At 45.0% G+C, this 15157-nt stretch overlaps 1 protein-coding gene across 1 annotated transcript in view; it reads left to right on the top strand.

The window, feature by feature from the left end:
* LOC111943885 (integrin alpha-X-like) overlaps positions 1-15157 on the top strand; it is a 50899-nt gene that overhangs the window by 24596 nt on the left and 11146 nt on the right. Inside the window, exons 16-22 of the mRNA XM_086872149.1 lie at positions 931-979; positions 1778-1889; positions 4214-4365; positions 6087-6218; positions 9802-9875; positions 11550-11691; positions 12981-13088. Of these exons, the coding sequence (XP_086728275.1) occupies positions 931-979; positions 1778-1889; positions 4214-4365; positions 6087-6218; positions 9802-9875; positions 11550-11691; positions 12981-13088 (769 nt within the window). The remainder of the gene's footprint in view (positions 1-930; positions 980-1777; positions 1890-4213; positions 4366-6086; positions 6219-9801; positions 9876-11549; positions 11692-12980; positions 13089-15157) is intronic.

Raw genomic sequence — 15157 nt, 5'->3', positions numbered from 1 at the left:
ATTCACCTGGAACCGTCCAAAATTCACCTGGAACCGCCCAAAATTCACCTGGAACCGTCCAAAATTCACCTGAAACTGCCCAAAATTCACCCAAAATTCACCTGGAACTCACCTGAGTCACCCCAAACCCCCACGGGGACAGGTGCTGCTGCTCAGGTGAGTCCAGGTGACCCCGAACACACCTGAAAACACCCGAAATTCACCCGAAAACACCCAAAAACACCCAAAATTCACCTGGAACCACCCAAAATTCACCTGAACTCACCTGAGTCCCCACGGGGACAGGTGCTGCTGCTCAGGTGAGTCCAGGTGATCCCAAACACACCTGAAAACACCCGAAAACACCCAAAATTCACCCAAAATTCACCCAAAATGCACCTGGAACCCCTCCAGGTGTCCCCAGGTGACCCCAGGTGTCCCCAGGTGTCCCCAGGTGTGCCCAGGTGTGTCCCCAGGTGTCCCCAGGTGTGTCCCAGGTGTATCTCAGGTGTCCCCAGGTGTCCCCAGGTGACCCCAGGTGTGTCCCCAGGTGACCCCAGGTGTCCCCAGGTGTGCCCAGGTGTCCCCAGGTGTCCCCAGGTGACCCCAGGTGTGTCCCCAGGTCCCCGCCCCTGCTCCAGGTGCGTCTCTCGCTCACCTTCGAGCCCCAGGTGATTCCGGGTGTGACCCCAGGTGTATCTCAGGTGTCCCCAGGTGTATCTCAGGTGTCCCCAGGTGTCCCCAGGTGTCCCCAGGTGTCCCCAGGTGTTCCCAGGTGCCCCCAGGTGTATCTCAGGTGTCCCCAGGTGTGCTCAGGTGTGTCCAGGTGTGTCCAGGTGTATCTCAGGTGTCCCCAGGTGTCCCCAGGTGTCCCCAGGTGTGTCCCAGGTGTCCCCAGGTGTCCCCAGGTGTGTCCAGGTGTATCTCAGGTGTGTCCTCAACCCCTCCCAGGTCCCCGCCCCTGCTCCAGGTGCGTCTCTCGCTCACCTTCGAGCCCCAGGTGATGCCGGGTGTGACCCCAGGTGTCCCCAGGTGTGCTCAGGTGTCCCCAGGTGCCCCCAGGTGTGTCCCCAGGTGTCCCCAGGTGTGCTCAGGTGTATCTCACGTGTCCCCAGGTGTATCTCAGGTGACCCCAGGTGTGTCCCCAGGTCCCCGCCCCTGCTCCAGGTGCGTCTCTCGCTCACCTTCGAGCCCCAGGTGATTCCGGGTGTGTCCAGGTGTATCTCAGGTGTCCCCAGGTGTCCCCAGGTGTCCCCAGGTGTGTCCCAGGTGTCCCCAGGTGTGACCCCAGGTGTGTCCCCAGGTCCCCGCCCCTGCTCCAGGTGCGTCTCTCGCTCACCTTCGAGCCCCAGGTGATTCCGGGTGTGACCCCAGGTGTATCTCAGGTGTCCCCAGGTGTCCCCAGGTGTCCCCAGGTGTGCTCAGGTGTCCCCAGGTGTGACCCCAGGTGTGACCCCAGGTGTATCTCAGGTGTCCCCAGGTGTCCCCAGGTGTCCCCAGGTGTGTCCAGGTGTGACCCCAGGTGTGTCCCCAGGTCCCTGCCCCTGCTCCAGGTGCGTCTCTCGCTCACCTTCGAGCCCCAGGTGATTCCGGGTGTGACCCCAGGTGTCCCCAGGTGTCCCCAGGTGTTCCCAGGTGCCCCCAGGTGTATCTCAGGTGTCCCCAGGTGTGTCCTAGGTGTCCCCAGGTGTCCCCAGGTGTGCCCAGGTGTCCCCAGGTGTGCTCAGGTGTGTCCCCAACCCCTCCCAGGTCCCCGCCCCTGCTCCAGGTGCGTCTCTCGCTCACCTTCGAGCCCCAGGTGATTCCGGCCGTGGTTTCCGAGTGTCCCGAGGAGGGGGAGGAGCCTCGGGCTCACCTGGCGCGGGCGCGGCTCTGCTTCACCTGCGCCAAACGCAGCCGCGACAGCTTCGGTGAGAGACGGCATTCCCGGGATTCCCGGGATTCCCGGAATTCCCAAAAATCCCGGAATTCCCAGAATTCCCGGGATTCCCAAAATTCCCGGAATTCCCGAGATTCCAAAAAATCCCAAAAATCCCCAAAAAATCCCCAAAAAATCCCCAAAAATCCCCCAAAATTCCCAATCCCGGAATTCCCAAAATTCCCAAAAATTCCCCCCAAAATTCCCCAAAAATTCCCCAAAAATCCCCCAAAATTCCCCAAAAATTCCCAAAAAATTCCCCCCCAAAATTCCCAAAATTCCCAAAATTCCCAATCCCGGAGTTCCCAAAATTCCCCAAAAATTCCCCAAAAATTCCCCCCAAATTCCGCAAAAATTCCCTCCAAAATTCCCAAAAATTCCCCAAAAATTCCCCCCAAAATTCCCAAAATTCCCAGAATTCCCAGAATTCCCGGAATTCCCGAGATTCCCAAAAATCCCAAAAATCCCAATCCTGGAATTCCCAAAAATCCCCAAAAAATCCCCAAAAATTCCCAACCCCAAAATTCCCCAAAAATTCCCCCCAAAATTCCCCAAAAATCCCCAAAATTCCCCAAAAATTCCCCAAAAATTCCCAAAAATCAAAAAAAAATCCCAAAAAAATCCCCAAAAATTCCCAAAAATTCCCCAAAAATTCCCAACATTCCCAATCCTGGAATTCCCAAAAATCCCCAAAAAAATCCCCAAAAATTCCCAAAAATCCCAAAAAATTCCCCCAAAATTCCCCAAAAATTCCCCAAAAATCCCCAAAAATTCCCCCAAAGATCCCCAAAAATCCCAAAAAATTCCCCCAAAATTCCCCAAATTTCCCCCAAAAATTCCCCCAAAATTCCCAAAAAATCCCAAAAAAATCCCAAAAAATTCCCCCAAAATTCCCCAAAAATTCCCCAAAAATTCCCCAAAAAAATCCCCAAAAATCCACAAAAATTCTCAAAAAATTCCCAAAAATCCCCAAAAATTCCCCCCAAAATTCCCCCCAAAATTCCCCAAAAATCCGCAAAATTTTCCCCCAAAATTCCCAAAAATCCCAATCCTGGAATTCCCAAAAATCCACAAAAATCCCTCCAAAATCCCCCAAAATTCCCAAAATTTCCCCCAAAAATCCCCAAAAATTCCCCAAAAATTCCAAAAAAATCCCCAAAAATTTCCCCCAAAAATTCCCCCCAAAAAATCCCCAAAAATCCCCAAAAATTTTCCCCAAGAATTCCCCAAAAATCCCCAAAATTCCCAAAAATCCCAATCCTGGAATTCCCCAAAATCCCCCAAAAAATCCCCAAAAATTCCCCAAAAATTCCCCCCAAAATTCCCAAAAATTCCCCCCAAAATTTGCAAAATTCCCAAAAATTCCCCAAAAATTCCACAAAAATTCCCCAAAATTCCCCAAAAATCCCCAAAATTCCCCAAAAATTCCCAAAAAATCCCCAAAAATTCCCAAAAAATCCCCACAAATCCCAAAAAATCCCCCAAATTCCCCCAAAATTCCCCAAAAATCCCCCAAAATTCCCCAAAAATCACAAAAAATTCCCCAAAAATTCCCCAAAAATTCCCCAAAAATTCCCAACCCCAGAATTCCCAAAATTCCCAAAATTCCCAAAATTCCCAGAATTCCCAAAAATCCCAATCCCGGAATTCCCCAAAATCCCCAAAATTCCCAAAAAAATCCCCCAAAAATTCCCCCCAAAATTTCCCCAAAATTCCCCCAAAATTCCCAAAAATTCCCAAAAAAATCCCCAAAATTCCCCAAATTTCCCCCCAAAATTCCCCCAAAATTCTCAATAAATCCCCCAAAAATCCCCCCAAAAATCTCAAAAATCCCAAAAAAATCCCCAAAAAATTCCCCCAAAAATTCCCCCAAAATTCCCCAAAAATCCCCAAAAAATCCCCAAAAATTCCCCAAAAATTCCCCCAAAATTCCCCAAAAATTCCCCAAAAATTCCCAAAAAATCCCCAAAAATTCCCCAAAAATTCCCAAAAAATCCCCAAAAATCCCAAAAAAATCCCCAAAAAATCCCCAAAAATTCCCAAAAATTCCCCAAAAATTCCCCAAAAATTCCCCCAAAAATTCCCAAAAATCCCCCCAAAATTCCCAAAAAATTCCCAAAAAATCCCCAAAAATCCCCAAAAATTCCCAAAAAATCCCCAAAAATTCCCCAAAAATTCCCCAAAAATCCCAAAAATCCCCAAAAAATCCCCAAAAAATCCCCCAAAATTCCCCAAAATTCCCCAAAAATCCCAAAAAATCCCCAAAAATCCCAAAAAATCCCCAAACCCCCCCGAATTCCCGAATTCCCTCCGCAGGTTCCGAGCCCTCTCTCCTTCTCCGCTTCCGGGCCGAGCTCGATCCCGGGAGGCTCCGGAGCCGCGGAATTTTCGCTTCCGGAACCTTCCAGAACGGGAGCCTCCGGATGGGGGAGGGGCGGAGCTGCCGGACCCTCGAGATCTTCTCCAAGGTTGAGGGGAAATTTGGGAATTTGGGGAATTTTGGGGGAATTTTGGGGATTTTTTGGGGAATTTGGGGGGAATTTTTGGGATTTTTTTGGGAATTTTTTGGGGATTTTTTGGGATTTTTGGGGAATTTTTGGGGGGGAATTTTTGGGAATTTTTGGGGCATTTTGGGGAAATTTTGGGGATTTTTTGGGGGGAATTTTGGGGGATTTTTGGGGAATTTTTGGGGACTTTTTTGGGATTTTTTAGGGATTTTTTGGATTTTTTTGGGGAATTTTTTTGGGAATTTTTTGGAATTTTTTGGGACTTTTTGGGGAATTTTTGGAAATTTTTGGGGAATTTTTGGGGGAATTTTTTGGGATGTTTTGGGGTTTTTTAGGATTTTTGGGGAATTTTTGGGGGGGAATTTTTGGGATTTTTTGGGGATTTTTTGGGGAAATTTTGGGGATTTTTGGGGGGAATTTGGGGATTTTTTGGGGGGAATTTTGGGGGATTTTTGGGGAATTTTGGGGGATTTTTTTGGGATTTTTTTGGGGAATTTTTGGGATTTTTTTGGGGATTTTTTTGGGATTTTTTTTTATTTTGGGGGGATTTTTTTGGGATTTTTTGGGGAATTTTTGGGGATTTTTGGGGATTTTTTGGGGGATTTTTTAAGGGATTTTTTTGGATTTCATGGGATTTTTTATGCGGATTTTTTGGGGATTTTTTGGGGATTTTTGGGATTTTTGGGGATTTTTTGGGAATTTTTTGGGATTTTTGGGGAATTTTGGGGGGAATTTTTGGGAATTTTTTGGGAATTTTTGGGGATTTTTGGAGGGATTTTTTGGGAATTTTTTGGGGAATTTTTTGGGTTTTTTTGGGAATTTTTTGGGGAATTTTTGGGATTTTTTGGGGGAATTTTTGGGAATTTTTTGGGAATTTTTGGGGGAATTTTTGGGGAATTTTTGGGGATTTTTTTGGGAATTTTTTGGGAATTTTTTTTGATTTTTGGGGATTTTTGGGGGGGAATTTTTGGGGCATTTTGGGGAAATTTTGGGGATTTTTGGGGGGAATTTGGGGGAATTTTGGGGGTTTTTTTGGGGAATTTTGGGGGAATTTTTGGGGAATTTTTGGGAAATCTTTTGGAATTTTTGGGGGGAATTTTCTGGGAATTTTTGGAAATTTTGGGGGAATTTTTTGGGAATTTTTGGTTATTTTGGAGAATTTGGGGAAATTTGGGGGAATTTTGGGATATTTGGGTGGAATTTGGGTGGAATTTTGATGGAAATTGGTGGGAATTTGGGTTTTTTGTGGGAATTTAGGGGAAATTTTTGTGAATTTTTGGAAATTTTGGGATTTTTTTTTTTGGATTTTGGGTAATTTTGGAGGAATTTTGGGGAATTTTTGGGAATTTTGGGATATTTGGGTGGAATTTGGGTGGAATTTTGATGGAAATTGGTGGGAATTTGGGTTTTTTGTGGGAATTTAGGGGAAATTTTTGTGAATTTTTGGAAATTTTGGGATTTTTTTTTTTGGATTTTGGGTAATTTTGGAGGAATTTTGGGGAATTTTTGGGAATTTTGGGATATTTGGATGGAATTTGGGTGGAATTTTGATGGAAATTGGTGGGAATTTGGGATTTTTGTGGGAATTTTGGGGTTTTTTGGGGGGATTTGGGGTTTTTTTGTGGGAATTTTTGGGTTTTTTATGGGAATTTTGGGAATTTTGGGAATTTTGGGAATTCCAGGGCTGCCCCCAGGACACGCTGACCCCTCTGACCCTTCGGGTGACCCTCGGTGGTCTCGGGGAGCCTCTGGAAGCGGCCGGAGGGCTCCGGCCACAGCTCGGACCCGACTCGGACACGGCCGTGACGGCCTCGGTGAGTGAGCGCAGAAAGTGACCCAAAACGGGCTAAAAATGACCCAAAACGGGCCAAAAACCACCCAAAAATCACCCAAAAATTACACAAAAATTACCCAAAAAATGACCCCAAAAATGACCCAAAATGGGCCAAAAATGACCCAAAATACACCAAAAATTACACAAAAATTACCCAAAAAATGACCCCGAAAATGACCCAAAACGGGCTAAAAATGACCCAAAATGGGCCAAAAACCACCCAAAAATCACCCAAAAATTACACAAAAATTACCCAAAAAATGACCCCAAAAATGACCCAAAATGGGCCAAAAACCACCCAAAAATCACCCAAAATACACCCAAAAATTACACGAAAATTACCCAAAAAATGACACCAAAAATGACCCAAAATGGGCCAAAAATGACCCAAAAATCACCTAAAAATCACCTAAAAATGGGTCCAAAAATGGGCCAAAAATCACCCCAAAATCACCCAAAATACACACAAAAATTACACAAAAATTACCCAAAAAATGACCCCAAAAATGACCCCAAAAATGACCCAAAATGGGCCAAAAATGACCCAAAATGGGCCAAAAATCACCCAAAAATCACCCAAAATACAGCCAAAAATTACACGAAAATTACCCAAAAAATGACCCCGAAAATGACCCAAAATGGGCCAAAAATGACCCAAAATGGGCTAAAAATGACCCAAAATGGGCCAAAAATCAGCCAAAATGGGCCAAAAACCACCCAAAAATCACCCAAAATACACCCAAAAATTAAACGAAAATTACCCAAAAAATGACCCAAAATGGGCTGAAAATGACCCAAAATACACCCAAAAAATACACGAAAATTACCCAAAAAATGACCCCAAAAATGACCCAAAGTGGGCTGAAAATGACCCAAAAATCACCCAAAATACACCCAAAAATTACACAAAAATTACCCAAAAAATGACCCCAAAAATGCTCCAAAATGGGCTAAAAATGACCCAAAATGGGCCAAAAAACACCCAAAAATCACCCAAAAATTACACGAAAATTACCCAAAAAATGACCCCAAAAATGACCCAAAATGGGCCAAAAATGACCCAAAATGAGCCAAAAACCACCCAAAAATCAACCAAAATACACCCAAAAATTACACAAAAAATGGGCCAAAAATCACCCAAAAACGGGCCAAAAAATGACCCAAAATGGGCCAAAAATGACCCAAAAATCACCCAAAATACACCCAAAAATTGCACGAAAATTACCCAAAAAATGACCCTGAAAATGACCCAAAATGGGCCAAAAATGACCCAAAATACACCCAAAAATTACACGAAAATTACCCAAAAAATGACCCCGAAAATGACCAAAAATGGGCTAAAAATGACCCAAAATGGGCCAAAAAACACCCAAAAATCACCTAAAAATTACACAAAAAATGGGCCAAAAATGGGCTAAAAATCACCCAAAAATCACCTAAAAATGGGTCCAAAAATGGGACAAAAATGACCCAAAATGGGCTAAAAAACACCCAAAAAATTACACAAAATACACCCAAAAATTGCATGAAAATTACCCAAAAAATGACCCCGAAAATGACCCAAAATGGGCTAAAAATGACCCAAAATGGGCCAAAAATGACCCAAAATGAGCCAAAAATCACCCAAAAATCAACCAAAATACACCCCAAAAATACACGAAAATGACCCCAAAAATGACCCCAAAAATGACCCAAAATGGGCCAAAAATGACCCAAAAATCACCTAAAAATGGGTCCAAAAATGGGCCAAAAATCACCCCAAAATCACCCAAAATACAGCCAAAAATTACACAAAAATTACCCCAAAAATGACCCCAAAAATGACCCCAAAAATGACCCAAAATGGGCCAAAAATGACCCAAAATGGGCCAAAAACCACCCAAAAATCACCCAAAAATTACACGAATATTACCCAAAAAATGACCCTGAAAATGACCCAAAATACACCCAAAAATTACACGAAAATTACCCAAAAAATGACCCCGAAAATGACCCAAAATGGGCCAAAAATGACCCAAAATGGGCCAAAAACCACCCAAAAATCACCCAAAATACACCCAAAAATTGCACGAAAATTACCCAAAAAATGACCCCAAAAATGACCCAAAATGGGCTAAAAATGACCCAAAATGGGCTAAAAATGACCCAAAATGGGCCAAAAACCGCCCAAAAATCAACCAAAATACACCCAAAAAATACACGAAAAATGGGGCAAAAATGATCCAAAAATCACCCAAAATACAGCCAAAAAATACACAAAAATTACCCCAAAAAATGACCCCAAAAATGACCCAAAATGGGCCAAAAATGACCCAAAAATCACCCAAAATACAGCCAAAAAATACGCGAAAATTACCCCAAAAAATGACCCCAAAAATGACCCAAAATGGGCCAAAAATGACCCAAAAATCACCTAAAAATGGGTCCAAAAATGGGCCAAAAATCACCCCAAAATCACCCAAAATACAGCCAAAAATTACATGAAAATTACCCCAAAAATGACCCCAAAAATGACCCTAAAAATGACCCAAAATGGGCCAAAAATGACCCAGAAATCACCCAAAATACAGCCAAAAATTACTCGAAAAATGGGCCAAAAATCACCGAAAAACAGGCCAAAAATGACCCAAAATGACCCAAAAATGACCCAAAATGGGCCAAAAACCGCCCAAAAATCAACGAAAATACACCCAAAAATTACACGAAAATTACCCAAAAAATGACCCCAAAAATGACCCAAAATGGGCCAAAAACCGCCCAAAAATCAACGAAAATACACCCAAAAATTACACGAATATTACCCAAAAAATGACCCTGAAAATGACCCAAAATGGGCCAAAAATGACCCAAAATACACCCAAAAATTACACGAAAATTACCCAAAAAATGACCCCGAAAATGACCAAAAATGGGCTAAAAATGGGCTAAAAATCACCCAAAAATCACCTAAAAATGGGTCCAAAAATGGGACAAAAATGACCCAAAATGGGCTAAAAAACACCCAAAAAATTACACAAAATACACCCAAAAATTGCATGAAAATTACCCAAAAAATGACCCCAAAATTGACCCAAAATGGGCTAAAAATGACCCAAAATGGGCCAAAAAACACCCAAAAATCACCTAAAAATGACCCAAAAATGGGCCAAAAATCACCCAAAAATCACCTAAAAATGAGCAAAAATTTACCCAAAAATGGGCCAAAAATCACCTAAAAATCACCTAAAAATGAGCAAAAATTTACCCAAAAATGGGCCAAAAAGCACCCAAAAATCACCTAAAAATTACCCAAAAAATGGGCCAAAAATGGGCTAAAAATCACCCAAAAATCACCCAAAAATGACCAAAAAAATGAGGTAAAAATGGCTTAAAATGACCCAAAAATGAGGAAAAAAATGAGCAAAAAATGAGCAAAAAAATCCCCAAAAATACAAAAAAAAAAATCCCCAAAAAATCCTTAAAAATTCCAAAAAAATTTTAAAAAATCCCCAAAAATATTTCAAACCCTCAAAATTATTAAAAATCATCAAAAGCCCCAAAAATGCCCCAAAATTCTCTCCCAGCTCCCGTTCGAGCACGACTGCGGCCCCGATAATTCCTGCCAGGACGAGCTCCACGTCGGCCTCAAATTGGAGGGGTGAGGAGGGAATTTTGGGGGAATTTTGGGGAATTTTGGGGAATTTTGGGGATTTTGGGGAATTTTGGGGATTTTTGGGAAATTTTGGGGGATTTTGAGGGTTTTTAAAGGGATTTTTGGGGATTTTTTGGGGTTTTTAAAGGGATTTTTTTGGGATTTTTTAGGATTTTTAATGGGATTTTTTGGGGATTTTTTTGGGATTTTGGGGGATTTTTTTGGGATTTTTTTAGGATTTTTTTGGATTTTTAAAGGGATTTTTTAGGATTTTTAAAGGGATTTTTTGGGATTTTTAAAGGGATTTTTTGGGGATTTTTTGGGGTTTTTAAAGGGATTTTTTTTTGATTTTTTAGGATTTTTAAAGAGATTTTTTTGGGATTTTTGGGGGTTTTAAAGGGATTTTTTTGGGATTTTTTTAGGATTTTTTTTTATTTTTAGAGGGATTTTTATGGGATTTTTTTGGGATTTTTGGGGATTTTTGGGGGATTTTAAAGGGATTTTTTTGGGATTTTTGGGGGGTTTTTAAAGGGATTTTTTTGGAATTTTTGGGGGATTTTAAAGGGATTTTTTTGGGATTTTGGGGGATTTTTTTGGGATTTTTTTAGGATTTTTTGGGGTTTTTAAAGGGATTTTTTGGGGGATTTTTTAGGATTTTTTGGGGTTTTTAAAGGGATTTTTTTGGGATTTTTGGGGGATTTTTAAAGGGATTTTTTGGGGATTTTTGGGGGATATTAAAGGGATTTTTTTGGGATTTTTGAGGATTTTTTTTGATTTTTAAAGGGATTTTTTTTGGATTTTTGGGGGGATTTTAAAGGGATTTTTTGGGGGATTTTTTTAGGCTTTTTTGGGATTTTTAAAGGGATTTTTTGGGGATTTTTTGGGGTTTTTAAAGGGATTTTTTTGGGATTTTTTTTGGATTTTGGGGGATTTTTTCGGGATTTTTTTTGATTTTTTGGGATTTTTAAAGGGATTTTTATGGGATTTTTGGGGGATTTTAAAGGGATTTTTTTGGGATTTTTTTGGGATTTTTAAAGGGATTTTAAAGGGATTTTTTTAAGCTTTTTTGGGATTTTTAAAGGGATTTTTTTGGGGATTTTTTAGGATTTTTTGGGGTTTTTAAAGGGATTTTTTGGGGATTTTGGGGGGTTTTTAAAGGGATTTTTTTGGGATTTTTGGGATTTTGGGGGATTTTTTTGGGATTTTTTTTGATTTTTTGGGATTTTTAAAGGGATTTTTTTGGGATTTTTTTAGGATTTTTTTTGATTTTTAGAGGGATTATTATGGGATTTTTTTGGGAGTTTTGGGGATTTTTGGTGGATTTTAAAGGGATTTTTTGGGGATTTTTGGGGGTTTTTAAAGGGATTTTTTTTTAATTTTTGGGGGATTTTTGGGAGGATTTTTTTGGGATTTTTTGGGGATTTTTTTGGGATTTTTTTGGGATTTTTTTGGGATTTTTAAAGGGATTTTTTTTGGATTTTTTTTGGATTTTTGTGGGGATTTTTTGGGGATTTTTCTGCGATTTTGGGACCTCCCAAAACGAATTTTTTTGGGATTTTTTGGGGGGATTTTGGTTTTTTTTTGGGGGGGTGGGGATGGAGGAGGAGGATGAGGAGGAGGGGTCGGGGTCTCTCTGCCCCTCCCCCCACCCAACCCCTCTCCCCGCCCCTCCCCCCCCAGGCCGGGGGTGCTGCTGGTGGGGGATGGGGACGCCCTGGGGGTGACGGTGACGGTGACGAACCGGGGCGAGAGCTCCTTCGGGCCGGCGGTGGCGCTGGGACACCCCGAGGGGCTGAGCTACAGGAAGGTGGAGGTGATACAGGTAAGAAAAACACCCCCAAAACACCCCGAAAACACCCCGAAAACACCCCAAAAACAGGGTCAAAAACACCCCCAAAAATCCCCAAAAACAGGGTCAAAAACACCCCAAAAACACCCCGAAAACACCCTGAAAAATCCCCAAAAACACCCTGAAAAAAGAGCTAAAAACACCCTGAAAACACCCTGAAAACACCCTGAAAACACCCTGAAAACACCCCAAAAATCCCCAAAAACAGGGTCAAAAACACCCCCAAAAATCCCCAAAAACACCCTGAAAATGGGGCCAAAAACACCCCAAAAACACCCTGAAAAATGCCCGAAAACACCCCGAAAACACCCCAAAAATTGGGCCAAAAACAGCCCGAAAAACACCCCAAAAATCCCCAAAAACAGGGTCAAAAACACCCCAAAAACACCCCGAAAACACCCTGAAAAATCCCCAAAAACACCCTGAAAAGAGAGCTAAAAACACCCCAAAACCACCCTGAAAACACCCCCAAAACACCCCGAAAACAGGGTCAAAAACACCCCCAAAAATCCCTCAAAACACCCTGAAAATGGGGCCAAAAACACCCTGAAAAATGCCCGAAAACACCCCGAAAATCCCCAAAAACAGGGTCAAAACCACCCCCAAAAACACCCCAAAAACAGGGTCAAAACCACCCCCAAAAATCCCCAAAAACATCCCAAAAAACACGCCAAAAATGGGGCCAAAAACACCCCAAAAATCCCCAAAAACACCCCGAAAATGGGGCCAAAAACTCCCGAAACCACCACCCAAACCTGCCCCAATCCCTTCCCTGATCCCCTCCAGGTGTCTCCAGGTGTCCCCAGGTGTGTCCCCAGGTGTCCCCAGGTGTGCCCAGGTGTGTCCAGGTGTGTCCAGGTGTGTCCCCAGCTGTCCCAGCTGTCCCCAGGTGTCCCCAGGTGTCCCCAGGTGTCCCCAGGTGTGTCCAGGTGTGTCTCAGGTGTATCCAGGTGTATCCAGGTGCGTCCCCAGCTGTCCCCAGGTGTGTCCCCAGGTGTGTCCCCAGGTGTCCCCAGGTGTCCCCAGGTGTCCCCAGGTGTGTCCCCAGGTGTCCCCAGGTGTATCCAGGTGTCCCCAGGTGTCCCCAGGTGTCCCCAGGTGTCCCCAGGTGTATCCAGGTGTGTGCCCAGGTGTCCCCAGCTGTCCCCAGCTGTCCCCAGGTGTCCCCAGGTGTCCCCAGGTGTCCCAGGTGTCCCCAGGTGTCCCCAGGTGTGTCCCCAGCTGTCCCCAGGTGTCCCCAGGTGTGTCACCTGTCCCCGCAGGCCCCTCGTCGCTCGGTCTCCGTTCGCTGTCACTCGGAGGCTCCGGAGGGGCGGGGCCGGCTCACGCTGTGCCAGGTGCAGCCCCCGGTGCTGCGCGCCGGCGCCCAGGTGAGCGTGACGTCATCGGCGTCGCCCGGGTGACGTCATCCGTGTCACCTGGGTCACCTGTGTGACGTCATCGGTGTCAGCTGTGTTACCTGTGTGACATCATCGGCGTTGCCCGGGTGACGTCATCCCTGTCACCTGGGTCACCTGTGTGACGTCATCGGCATCGCCCGGGTGACGTCATCCATGTCACCTGGGTCACCTGTGTGATGTCATCTGTGTCACCTGTGTGACATCATCCGTGTCATCTGTGTCACCTGTGTGACGTCATCCATGTGTGACATCACCTGTGTGACGTCATCAGTGTCACCTGTGTTACCTGTGTGACGTCATCGGCGTCATCTCTGTCACCTGTGTGACGTCATCCGTGTGTGACATCACCTGTGTGACGTCATCCGTGTCATCTCTGTTACCTGTGTGACGTCATCGGTGTCACCTGTGTCACCTGTGTGACATCACCTGTGTGTGCCACACCTTTGTGATGTCATCGGCGTCGCCTGTGTGACGTCATCCGTGTCATCTGTTACCTGTGTGATGTCACCTGTGTGTGACATCACCTGTGTGACGTCATCCGTGTCACCTGTGTTACCTGTGTGACGTCATCCATGTCATCTCTGTTACCTGTGTGATGTCACCTGTGTGTGACATCACCTGTGTGACGTCATCCGTGTCACCTGTGTCACCTGTGTGACGTCATCCATGTCATCGGTGTCACCTGTGTGACGTCATCCATGTAATTCGTGTCACCTGTGTTACCTGTGTGATGTCATCGGCATCGCCTGTGTGACGTCATCGGTGTCATCTCTGTTACCTGTGTGACGTCATCCGTGTGTGACATCACCTGTGTGACGTCATCCGTGTCATCTCTGTTACCTGTGTGACGTCATCGGTGTCACCTGTGTCACCTGTGTGACATCACCTGTGTGTGCCACACCTTTGTGATGTCATCGGCGTCGCCTGTGTGACGTCATCCGTGTCATCTGTTACCTGTGTGATGTCACCTGTGTGTGACATCACCTGTGTGACGTCATCCGTGTCACCTGTGTTACCTGTGTGACGTCATTCATGTCATCTCTGTTACCTGTGTGATGTCACCTGTGTGTGACATCACCTGTGTGACGTCATCCGTGTCACCTGTGTCACCTGTGTGACGTCATCCATGTCATCGGTGTCACCTGTGTGTCGTCATCCATGTAATTCGTGTCACCTGTGTTACCTGTGTGATGTCATCGGCATCGCCTGTGTGACGTCATCGGTGTCATCTCTGTTACCTGTGTGACGTCATCCGTGTGTGACATCACCTGTGTGACGTCATCCGTGTCACCTGTGTCACCTGTGTGACATCACCTGTATGTGCCACACCTGTGTGACGTCATCGGCATCACCTGTGTGACGTCACCTGTGTGTGCCACACCTGTGTGATGTCATCTCTGTGTGTCTCACCTGTGTGACGTCATCGGTGTCACCTGTGTCTCTCCTGTGTGATGTCATTGGTGTCAGACCTGTGTGACGTCACCTGTCGCACCTGTGTGACGTCATCCGTGCGACCTGTGTTACCTGTGTGACGTCATCTACATGATGTCTCACCTGTGTGATGTCATCGGCGCCACCTGTGTGATGTCACCTGTGTGTGCCACACGTGTGTGACATCATCTGTGTCACCTGTGTCTCACCTGTGTGACGTCACCTGTGTGTGTGTCTCACCTGTGTGACGTCATCGGTGTCAGACCTGTGTGACGTCATTTGTGTGTGACATTGCCTGTGTGACGTCATCTGTGTCACCTGTGTCTCACCTGTGTGACGTCACCTGTGTGTGTGTCAGACCCGTGTGACGTCACCTGTCTCACCTGTCCCCTCTCACCTGTCTCACCTGTCCATGTCTCACCTGTCTCACCTGTGTGACGTCACCTGTGTGTCACACCCGTGTGACGTCACCTGTCTCACCTGTGTGACGTCACCTGTCTCACCTGTCCCCTCTCACCTGTCTCACCCGTGTGACGTCACCTGTCTCACCTGTGTGACGTCACCTGTCTCACCCGTGTGACGTCACCTGTCTCACCTGTCCCCTCTCA

The sequence above is a fragment of the Cyanistes caeruleus genome, chromosome 39 (assembly GCF_971803275.1).
Source record: "Cyanistes caeruleus chromosome 39, bCyaCae1.hap1.1, whole genome shotgun sequence".
Taxonomy (NCBI): Eukaryota; Metazoa; Chordata; class Aves; order Passeriformes; family Paridae; genus Cyanistes; species Cyanistes caeruleus.
This window is presented reverse-complemented; position numbering and strand designations above follow the sequence as displayed.